At 45.6% G+C, this 12,172-nt stretch overlaps 1 protein-coding gene across 2 annotated transcripts in view; it reads right to left on the bottom strand.

Moving 5' to 3' along the window:
* MYO7A (myosin VIIA) overlaps nucleotides 1-12,172 on the bottom strand; it is a 65,339-nt gene that overhangs the window by 32,853 nt on the left and 20,314 nt on the right. For both annotated transcript variants that reach the window (XM_084279532.1, XM_084279533.1), the window contains exons 14-17: nucleotides 5,790-5,927; nucleotides 2,187-2,345; nucleotides 1,761-1,853; nucleotides 340-434 (exon numbers count right to left, since the gene is read on the bottom strand). In XM_084279532.1, coding sequence (XP_084135658.1) covers nucleotides 340-434; nucleotides 1,761-1,853; nucleotides 2,187-2,345; nucleotides 5,790-5,927 — 485 coding nt within the window. The remainder of the gene's footprint in view (nucleotides 1-339; nucleotides 435-1,760; nucleotides 1,854-2,186; nucleotides 2,346-5,789; nucleotides 5,928-12,172) is intronic.

Genomic DNA, 12,172 nt, shown 5'->3' with positions numbered 1-12,172 from the left:
TGGGGAGAGCAACATTAATCACAACAGATAAGCCAATGGTCCCATTGCAGTCCAGGCTCAGAGTCCCACTGCTGCATGGCCATAACAAACAACAGTTTCCCCGAAGACTGAACAGGGACAGAAGGTCCTATTCTGTCCATGTTTGAGGCAGATGATAGTCTTCCTCTCGTTTCCTCTACTTTTTTCCTCCAATACTTGCTGCACCTGTGCGCCAACACATCAGGGTCCCCTCTCCCTAGCAGCAGGCAAGACAGGTCAGGTGAGAACTGGGTGAGCTCCTTGCTGGATGAAGCATCTCACATAGCTCACCTCCTGCCTGGCAGTGGGGCTCACACCTACCTGTCTTTAAACCCACGGACCACCTTCTGGATGAGAATGACTTTATCCGTGATGGCCTTGTCTCTCTCAATCTCCAGCAGCATGTCATGATGGTCCTGTGGGAGGAAAAAACACAGCACCCATGTCTGAAGCTCTCCGTCTGCCTGATGTGGCAGGAGGGATCATACAAGGCACTTCCCCAGAGGAGATGTCTAAAATAAACTCTTGGGACATTTTACATCCCATGTATCACCTCACCTATGCACTGGGGAAATCCTAACCTAAACCCTAGTGATCTACTGTCTTTATTCCCAAGAGAGCCAGAGCATCCAGAAGCTGCACATACAGTACTTTAGAGTCTGAAATCAAGCAAAGTATGTTTTCCTTTCATGCAGATCTCCTTGACAGTGCCAACAGCTCCTAGCTGCATTGGAGAGGTTTGGGAACAAATTCCAGGCTGCTCGAGTCCCATTGCTCCCTCCAGCAAGGCTGCCATGCTTCTATACTTTAAGGTCAAAACAGCTCCTCAAAATAGTGAATTTCCTTGCCCTGAGGCTTTCAGTTACACCAGTCTACATTTTCTATCGATTCCTCCCATGTAATTTGTAACTCCTCTTTCTTTCACAGTGACAACACTCTGAGCCCTGCTGCGCTGGGTGCAGCAGAGGCAGCTCCACACGTTTCCTGCTTTGCTCAATCTCATGCAGTCCCTTGGGGCCTCCTGATTTCTCTGTTTCCTGCCCTGACAGCTGCAAGATCTTGATAACAGGCTCTGGAAAGAGCAACTAGTGGGAACAGCTTCTGGGTAAGAGATGGGGGTGTTTGTACTGGTGATGGGGTTGGGGTTAATTTAGGCATAAGCAGTCAGGGTTTGTTGCTGAGATTTTTGTGCAAGAGAGGCAACTTCCAACCTAATTCCTGGCCAGCTCAGCCTCACCTTCCCAGAGCAACGCAGGAGTGGATTTGTAAGGAGACTTGAGTGTGAATGGGGCTGCAACCTGCAACGTTGGGCTGCTCTGTGTCAGCTGGACCAAAGCAGAGAGGGAGGCTGTGGGAATATGCTGGGCTGTGCAAGGACATGCTGAAATCACAGTAAGCCTGTTGTGCTCTTAGTCCTTCTCTCTGCAGGTCTTTGCATGGACATCCCTCCAGCTGCTGTGCCTTTTGGGTGAAGGCAGGAAGTGAGATTGAGTGGCTCAGCCCTGGAGGCAATAGGCTGTGTGCTCTGTGTATTTCTGTCTCCATATGGGTATGTGCATGCACCAATGCTGGCAGAGCATCAGGACTTCTTCCTGCCCAATGCTTCCTAAACCGGCCCCAAACCCACTGCACAACAGCCCATAGACCATGGGAAAGGGTCTGGTGATGAAAAAGGGGATGATAGGAGACCCCTTCACGTATAAAGGTCCCAGATGGCAGGGGGGACATGGAGAACCACCTACCTTCAGGAATATCTTTGTCTTGCCAATCTGCCAGTCATCATCCTTCCCAAGCACCGCTTCAGCAATGCGCTGGCAAGTACCACGCAGGTCACCCTGGAAGGAGAGGATGTGAGATTCACCAGGACCAGCCTCACCCATTGCTCCTCCCAAGCCCATCAGGGACCTCTTCTGGTCCCAATTCCAGCAGTTTTCTGCTAATGAAGTTATCACGGCTTGACTGTCACCACATTCAAGGTGACAGAGAGGGACAGGCGGAATATTGCCACCTGTCCCTCACAGCCCCGTAACCATTTTTCTTTCACTGTGAAAGCCCAGAGCACCACTGCAACATCTGAGGATCAAATGTTGAAAATTGCTTTTGGAGAGGATATGGACCCTGTAAGTATTTCTGGAGAGCAATCGTTACTGGTGCAAGAAAATGCTGACCTGCTTGTACGCTGGCTTCACCCCAGGCATGAGCACCCGGTACCGGTCCACAAACTCCACAAATGTGTAGCGGATGGGGTAGCCGGCTCGGCGGATCCGGATGGTCTCCATCATCCCTGAGTACCTCAGCTGACGGACACACAGCTCCCGGTCAAACAGCTGGGGGGGAGGTTACAGGACACAGTGGTTTGATTGCACATCTTGGCCTGGGTCTGCCATCAAAGAGCTGTGACTCTGAAGATGTGTTGGTCAACCAAGTCAGGCATCCAACCAAACCCTTCACATGGTGGACCCAGGAGTGTGCCCTATGCATTACACAAAGGCCTGAGAGAACTGGAGAGCAAGATGCAACAGTGAACATTGCTTTGGAAAAATGGGCAGAATGCCTTATCTACAAGGGTCAAACTGTACAGTCATGCTTGCAATGACCCCTCATGGTCACAAACTTCTGACCACCATTCTGAGCTTTACCAGCCAGCATGATCACAGCACTCCTGCATGGGCAAGGCAGTACTGTTTTGCAGGCAGAAGAAGCAGACTATATCAGTGAAGGCTCAGACATTCAAAGGTCTGTACCAGTAGATGACACCCCAAAGTCACACAGAATGCAGCCTTAGAGATGTTGAGGCTCTGAAATAAGCCTGTAATCATCAAACCACCCTGTAGTCAGAAGGACATCTGAGGAGCTTAACATGAAATGAAACCAGCTGAAGGTTTTAGGGAAAGGACAAATCTCAGACCAGTGTCCATGGCTGCTCCAGACAAGTGATGGACTGTTTCAAGGCCAGACAGTAGACTTAGGTAACCCAGTCAGTCCTATAAGATTTTTGGTTATAAACCTTGCTGCTGTCCCTTGTTTTAGGCACCTCTGGGTGGATAGTGAATGGTGTTGCTAGATGGGCAGATCCTCTGAAGGAAACAGAGGTTTGGGAACATCCCTGCTGTTGCCTCAATGCTTTAGTGCATTGAGGAGGATCCTGAAGCCCTTAGTGCACCTCCTAGGAACCTGATGTTGTCTGCTGGGAGCATCCAAAAAGTGTAAAATAAAGGCAGATGTACCATGGTGTTGGCACACCACAGAAAGCTGGGACAGTAAACCCTAGCCTTGGCCAAAGAGTTATTGCCAGGGTGTTATCTATCTGCCCTGACTAGCTCATAGCAGCCACTTAACAATGAAAGGGCTGGATTCACATAAGACAGATCCTGATCCCCAAAGACTATGGCTATAAACTGGAAGATAGCAGATTTAGATTAGATATAAGGAAGAAATACTTCACTGTGAGCGTGGTGAGGCTCTGGAACAGGTTTCCCAGGGAAGTTGTGGATGCCCCATCCCTGGAATTGTTCAAGGCCAGGCTGGATGGGACTTTGGGTAACCTGGTCTACTGTCCTTGCTCACTGCAGGGGAATTGGAACAAGATGATCTCTAAGGTCCCTTCCAACCCAAACCATTATCTACAGTGTGTATTGAAGAGTGGGGACAAGAGCTGTGCAAATGGAAGAGGTGTGTGTTACTGTCTCCCCCCACCGTGAAACAGAAGGGTATTTGTGGGCTTCAAAACAACCTTCCAGAGTCTGCAGGGCTAGGTCATTGCACATATGGGAAACAGTGAGCTTTCTGGCATCAAGGTCTGATGAGGCACCCGTGTTAATGGACTGTAGGAGACAGTTTTGGCTTTCTCTGCATTATTTTTTGCCTAATTCATCCCATGCATTTCTCTCAGACTAACCAGAAAAACAGAGCAATGCTCAGGAGCAGCAGCATGGGACAAGGTACAGACCCAAAGCACTCCAGCCAGCATCCTGATACAGACAATTTATTTTTTGTTTCCCCAAAGCACATTTTAGAAGGAAGCAAAGTTTTAAAATAACATAAAGTAACAGTCAGGACTTTCCACTGACCTTTCACTTCCCACTATTCCATTTCCTATCACTATCAGTACACTTTCCTTCAAAGTCAGGGACAGAAAATGAACTCCCAGAAAATGTTCTCTTTTGCAATCAGCCTGCACAGCTCTGTGTACCGTTATCTGGGATTTTTTCTCCCCTTTGTGTTATTAAACCAGGGCCAAAAATAAATTTAGCAATAAATTATATCTAGTTCATCCACCTTAATGGGGCAATTAATTTTTCTGTGCCTGATTCTCTCAAACTTATAGCTGTTTTTATGTCCACTGAAAGTTTTGTAGGTAAGAGGGTTGGACAGAGACTTCTGGCCTAGCACCTCTAAGAACTGATGAAATACAGACCTGCTGTGTGGGACACAAAATGCCAGATTGAATCATAAGTATCGCAGGATAGAAGCAGCTCAAAGTCAGCAAGGGCATTGGGAATAATTTGTTAGCATCAGAACGTACATCGACTTTTCAACATCTCCCATGTTCTTGGTTTGATCTCAACTCAGATTATAATCTCAAACCAGACATACTGTTAAATATTAACCCAAAATATTCCCTGAAATTGCTATTAGGTGCCTTTTTCTGCTCACCAAAACCAGGATAAGGGTACCATAAACTGCTCTGAGAAAGCCACCAAACTTTCTCCTGCATCATATTAAGTTCACCAAACAGCAAGTATAAGTTGCAGAAAAACACTGCTTTTAGGTATCAACTCTGAAATTCATTAATTTATGCTTTTTTTGCTCTCAGCTGAGCTTTGCTAACAGACTTTAGATAAAGCTCCAGCTCTGGCTTGATTAACTACTACTGAAGTGCAAAGGCATGGGACTCACAGAAGCTGAAATGGTTATTAAATAAAACTTCCCTCCCCAAATAGTATCATTGTTAAGAGTGATGAGCAGCTAACAGTGATTGCTAACAGCACGAGGGTCCCATCCTGCAAGGTGCTGGCAGTGGGTATGGAGTATTCCACACCTGCCTAATGCTTACTTTTTCGTGCAAAGCTCAGAGTCCCTTCCATGACCTGTTTGTGGTCAGCAGGATTTACAGCCATCTCATCCCTTTTCATTTGCTCCCCAAGTTGTCCCTGGAGTGTTCACTGCTTTTGTAGCAACTCTCAGGGAATCAGCAAAATAATTCCTCTCACCTTTCCTGTGTGCTGTTTTGCCTCTTTTCCCTCTGCTTTTAGAATTGTGCTTTCACATTTGGTACTAAAAATGCCCCAAACAGTTGGAAGGATCTAACAGTGGTGAAAGAGTGAGAGTCCCTGGAAGCAAAGATTTGGTAGAAAACACACATGAGCACTGAATCACTTTTAGGAAACACTGAACCCTGCAATATGATCAAACCCAGGGTCCTACAGCTCAGCTGAAGCCTCTAGTAGGAAGGCACCTATACCCTGTAGAAGTCCAGAGGCATTTCCTACAGGATAAAGGGCTCCTTGAGGTTGTCCTCGGGAAGAAGGACAAAAGCAGGAGCTCCTCTCCGCAAAAAGTATTGGGGTGCTGTTGGATCACAAAGAAAGTGACCTATTTTGCCAATCCTCTGATGACTCCCTTGCTTGCAGAAAGGGCTGAAGGTTGGTTATCTAAGCACCCAGGGCCAATGCCAGCTCCATGAATTTTTTGCCATTGGCTCCAGGGCAGAGTGACCCTGAAGGCATTCCCTGTACAAAAACCTACCAAGAGACAAAAGCAGGACTTACCATGGGCTTCTTGTACTCATTGGGCTTGATGCAGCGGACAAAAAAGGGCTGGCACACGCTGAGAGTCCTCATCAACAGCTCCAGAGACCGCTTAAACTGGCTGCTGAGTGTCGGCGAGCGTTTCCTCGTCTCTGCTCCCTGCAAAACCGCAGCAGAGCGGGCTCAGGAAATGAAAGGATAACAGTGCCTTTCCCCTCTGGCCACGTCCCTGGGAACCTCCTGTGACAGCCGGGGCTGGAGGAGGGATCGGGGCCAGAGGTGGTTGAGCGTTGCAGCAGGAGAGGGGCAGGGCAGAGCTAGTGAGCTCACAACGGCCAGACTCTGGCAGCCTGCTCCATATGCTGGTACCCAGGGAGGAAAAGTGACATGATTTCGTTTCTCCTGCTAAAACCTCCCTGTGTGAGTGGCAATCCCCACTTCCCTGTGCAGATCCACGAGGAAGATCTGCCCGTGAGAACAGATAGTCCCTTCTGGGCCATCAGATATCTCTGTTTTGCAGCTTGGGATGATGCATTTGCCCAGGGATGCTCCTGGGGAATGGCTTGGGCCTCCCTGGCCCCATGCCTCGCAGCATGACCATGCCAACCCTCTATTGTGGTTCCTTATGTCAGGCTGAGCCTCTTCTACTCCCTGGGGTGTAGGACCAGAGACCCATGCAGGGTGAAAAAACAAGCTAAAGGCATATTCACTGTGGGGTGACTGCAAGAGCTCCAGTTGGAGCTGAAAAAGTCTATAGTCCTCAGCCTGTACTACATGGAAATTTCAAATTGTGTTTGGAAAAGAATATTAACTAAACCAAATGAGGTGGGTATTTGGGGTGAATCAGGATGATTCTGAGCATTTTCCTTGTTTTAACTCCCTTGGTTAAATTTATAATCCAATCTCCAGTTTGGGGCAAGCATTTCCAGAGCAGAGTGGAGTGGTTTCCCTAAATAGCCCCTTCTGCCTGAGCTCCTTACACATCAGCCGCAGTGGTGATGTGTATCTTGTAGGGCTTGGTGTTCAGAGAGCCTTTGTGGGGCAGTGAGTGTGGCTGGTGGGCTGAAGGAAGAGTTGGGCACCACGATATGACTTCCTCTGAATCAAAAATAGGGAAAACTATGGCATGACCTGATGGCCAGGGGTATTGCAAAGGGAGGATTCCAGAAGTGTTCTACTGCATGTTTCCTCCAAAATTACTCTTCTTTGCAGGATTTCAAGCCATGGGTGGAGTCATAAAGTCTACATTTGGACTAGTCTTGCTGCTACGTTTTGCAAGACAGTGAGTTTTATTTCTATTTTTACTAAAACTTTTACATATGCTTCGTTGTATATGATCAATAACCTGATAGATAACATCCTCATCCCCCCTCCCCCCACCCCAAAACTGACAAATTCAATCAAATCACAGAACGGTGTGTGTTGAAAGGGACTTTAGAGATCATCTAGTCCAACCTCCCTGCCATGGGGAAGGAGTTTGCACAGCTCAGGTTGGATGTGATGATGAGACAAATCCAATCAACACAAACAGAAAGTTATCATGGAATTCCAACAAGAGAAAACCCAGCTCATGCACACACCAGATAAACCTGGCCTGCTTGTCCAGCAGAGCTTGGCACAGGGGCTTTCAGTGATTTTTCCCAGCAAAATACCCCCTCCCAAAGGACAAACCATTAAAAGATCTTGAGTAATTAATGGATACAACTGCTCAGCTCTACAGAGCACTGTAGAGTGTGGTGGTCACATTCTATCACATATTTGATGAGAAATAGGCTGTTTCAGCAAGAATCCTGGTTTGGATAGCTTTGATTAATGTTTTCTTATCACTTTGCTAATTATGTGCAAGGGGTTAGCTCTGCACGAAAGGATACCTGCAGGGGTTAAAAGCAGCAACAGATGCAGGAGCAGGGCTGAAAGTTGGAAGCAACTGTATGTTAGCCAGGTTTATCAATGGGACTTGGCTGGAAGTTTTTAGCCATGGTAGTAGAAAGACTTTGTACAGGGGTCTACAAGGGAAACACATGAATGGTGCACTCCTAGATGGTAGGACCTGTCTCTCTAGGTTGCTGATGCCTTGCATTTATTCATCACATGCATCTGGCTCTGCTAAAAAGCACTGTTGCCATCTCCATCCTTACATGTGAGAGATTTTTGCTGGGAGAGGGGGGCAAAGGGACAGCGCCCAGAAAGCAACTTTTCTTGTAAATCATCAGAGCTGTCTGGGCTCCTCCTCTCAAGAGTGAGACATCCCAGCCATTCCCATGCTTCCAGGGCCTGACAGTTGTGCACAGACCCTTCTCAATGCTGGGTACACACCAGCTAAACAAGCACTAACTAGGCTCTCACCTTCACAGTGAAACCTCAGATGAAGGCTTTGCATTGGACATTAGGGTTCCTTTCCCCTGTCACCTCAACACCAGCATGGGGAGAATCACACCTCTTCCCTTATTCCAACCATACAGCACCAAAAAAAAGTAGCCTGTCTACACAGTCTAGTGAGGCACCAAAACCACAGGTTTTACTGCAGAGAAGGAGCATTTTTTAGCTCAAAACAAGCACAGTCCATGTAGCTTGAAGCAGAAAGAGCTGAACACATTCTTTTCTCCTGGCTAGACATGTTTTAGCTTTCAAAATCTGAGACTGTAGCATCTTTGGGACACAGACTATCTCTTCACTGGTGTCTACACAGAGCCTAGCATACAGGAGAATATAACCTGTGTGTCATAGAGAAGGATGAGCAGCATTTACAGGTGCAATAGCATTGAGTAATCACTCAGCCTGTGCTCATCATCAAAGAAAATAAAAAAGAAGATAAAAATATGAAAAATAAGAGAATTACATGATTTACTGAGAAACACCATCTCAAAAGAGATGCTCACAAAGATGTGCAGCTCAGCATGACATTCAGACATGCTTCAACATCATCTCTTTTTGCCACCTCAAGCCAGTCTGGGCAGAGAGGTAGATGGCTGTTTGCAGTAACGTAAAGACAAAAGCCAAGGTAGAGCATTAGCAGCAGGACACAAGAGGGTGTTCTCCATGAGATCCCCAATGGCACAAATGGAGCATTAGAATATTTCCCAGCATCTCTGTGAAGCTATAAAATATCTAGGGGCCTTTTCAGACTCTTTCTTTTGTTATCTTGGACATATTTATGTACTTATCATGTGTCCAGGGCTGAGAAAGCAATAACCAGCCTACCTGCACCCTGTGGGTTCAGTGGATTAAGGTGGACATGAAGTTATGTTAAGTAGGATGGTCTTAATACAGAGTGGGACTTCCAGCTAGGGCAATCATCAGTTGGTTTGGGTTATTTTTTCTCCTTTGTACCAGTTAAACCAAGTAAACAGAAGCAAGGAGAAAAGCAAGTAGAAGGAGAAATGTCATTGAGTCAGAAATGGTAAGAGTTCCTCCTGTTATACCGCTGCATTTTCTCCTGCTTAAAGGAGAAGGCTGCATGGTGCATCAGGGTCTCTGTGATTAGTGCTAGGTTTGCTGGGGAGATGGTGACCTGCTTCAGTGGAAATGCAGAAAGATTAATTACTTAAGGTGAGTTAAGGAAGGACGAGGAATTGATGTACCACCAGCAATACTTCGGAGGAAAGGTCTGGATGAAGGACTGTCCTCCCATCTCTTTACAGTTGTGAGGTCACTAAACTTGGCCATGCCAATGTGACATGCTGGTTCCCATCCTTTTCTGCAGCCTGACAGAAATAATGCTTGTTGCTTATTATTCTGTTACATGAAATGTCACTTTGGTGGCCTCAAGTGACCATTGAAAGTTGATGTCCCTTCACAGCAGTGACGTATGGTGAAGAGATAGTCTCTCTCCTAAAGGCTGTGCAGTCTGGATCATGCCTTCAGATGCAAAGTTGGCATAAGCCATGTAACAGTGCTGATTATCACTATTTTGACTCAACCCCCATTTTATAGATCTTACTGATGTCGATATATTTAGAAAATCTTTTTTGGCTTCACTGTTCTACCCTTGCCTCAGTGACTAACAAATACGATAAATTATTTTATCATTAGAAAACCTACAAAACATGAGTCTGTATTATGACAATAAATGTGACAAGAACAAAACTCAGAAATCATCAGTGTTACTTCTCTCATTTCTCTGTCTCCTGAGCTTAATCCCACCATATCCTAACTCAGGAAGGATTATTTTTTTGGCGTGTGCTACTGCTACAACCCTACAGCAAGGTCCAATGAGATGTTGCTATCCAAACAATTTGCAATGATGACACAAAGGAGAAGCAATCCACCCCTGGAATGAATGGATTTGGGTCATTTTGGGTCAGACTCCCCTCATTGGAATTCCAAGTCCAAACATCCTGAGACACTGCAGAGGTAAGAAGGTTGAAATTCAGCCCCATGCAAGGATCTCAGTTTTCAAAGTCAGGTTCATGTCTAACATAATCCTCTGACTATTGGAAGATTGCTGTGGAAATGTGAGCAGAGTCACAAAGCTTAACATCACAAACCCTTTAGCACACAGTATGCTACCCTACGGCCAAATATCTATCAAGAAAGGTTTGGGAAGCCATCAGAACCAGTCAGGAGATGAGATGCAACAGAAAAGACCTAAAAAAGGTGCCAAGAGCCTGTTTTGATGATCATTGCATAGTTCAACATTAACTTCATCTTTTAAGACTTGGATTTTGAGTTCTCCCTTGAACAAGACCTAACCTCTCCCAAGAATGATGGCATTTCCAAGTGGCCCAGAAATGCAATCCAGGCGTCTCACTCTATACATCAACTGTTGGCTTCCTGCTCCAAAAAGGGCAAAACAGGGCCAGATTTGCAGTTGCATGGAGGAATAATGTCCCGTTGAAGCCAATGGTGGCACCATAACAAGCAGTCAGATCCCTCAGATGATCCATCTGAAGTTAATTGAAATGATTCAAATATCAGAAAAAAATCCCCCAGACTTTGGCTCGGGCTGGTTCTGATTTTATCCAAACCAAATTCCCATCATTACAAAGCTCTTCTGAGTTGAATCCTAGAAATAAACCACACAGTCATACACCTGCATCTATTCAGCAAGCTGTAAAATTACTCCTCATCACATTGAAATGGATCCTCTATAGACAGTGCAGGAAGAGGAATAAACCCACAGGAGCAAAGCACAACCCTTGTCAAGGAGAGGTGAATATACAACAGAGGAACTCATGTATTCAGTTTACCTTTGGTGTGGGTGTGGGCGACTGGCCAAATGTGCTGGATGCATAGCCACAGAGAAACTACATGAAGCACAGGTGAAAAAACAAAACAAAACAAAAAAAACAACACAAAAAACCAAAAAACAGAGACAGAGAAGAGCAAATAGTGAAAAGAAGAAATAACTGAAATGGGAGCCTGGCATTATTAATCTTGGAGGTCCAGCTGTTAAAATATCTCACAAAAAATGCATTAATTCTTAGATATTCCTCTATCTCCCTCCTGTTTTTTCTCCTTCATCTCCATGTTCACATCCCTGAAGTTGAGAGAACCACCAGTGTCCAGCTCCTGCCTCCTGGAAACAACTTTCCTCCAACTTTTAATCTCAACTTTTATCTATCCAGTTTCAAGCATCCCCGTTCCTCTTCCTCATGCCTCCCTCCTCTTACATGACCAGTGCTTTCAACAGGCAGCTGTTCGGGAGGTGCCAGGGAAAAACAATTTTTGGCAAGTATTCTAAAGAAATTCATCTACCTCTCTAATTTTAATCCAATAATCTAAATTATACAGAACTGATTTGTTTTTTTGCCAAGGGGAAAGCCCCCTGTTTGCTTTTCCTTTCACATTTTTCCACCCCCCAGTGCTCCTTCTACCTGTTCCACAAACAAGCAGCGCTGTCAGACTGTACTAGCTGATTCCTCAGAGGAACAGCGTACAGTTCCCACTGAATTCTTCATTTCACATGGCACTGCTGAAAGCAATGTTCTGATTCAGCAAACACATGCAGACAGACCTCCTCCATGACCAGTGTGCGTAAATCAGGCTTCACAGCCCCACATGCTCCACCAATACCCAGTTCACCACACAGGTTTTGTTATGCTCTAATATTAGGCCTTTCACAGAATTGTAGGGGTTGGAAGGGACCTTGAGAGATCATCAAGTCCCATGAGGGGCCATACAGTTACTACAATATTCAAATAATGCTCTCAACTAGTTTTCAAACTCTGATTTGTGGCTTTCTCAAGTTTCTGACATACAAAGATCCCATTTGAAAGATTCAATGTAATGCAGACATGGATTTGCTTTTCACTGACTCTCGAAACCCTACAAACTCATCATTGAGTTCCTGAGGACCCAAGGTTGGAAGCTGGTGAGCAAAATATTTCCTTATTTGAATTAGTCCTTAGCAGACCAGCCTCTTGTATCTTTTAAAGGGAAGATGTTAGTTATAATAGACCTGT

The sequence above is a fragment of the Gallinula chloropus genome, assembly GCF_964237585.1.
Source record: "Gallinula chloropus genome assembly, chromosome: 1".
Lineage (NCBI taxonomy): Eukaryota > Metazoa > Chordata > Aves > Gruiformes > Rallidae > Gallinula > Gallinula chloropus.
This window is presented reverse-complemented; position numbering and strand designations above follow the sequence as displayed.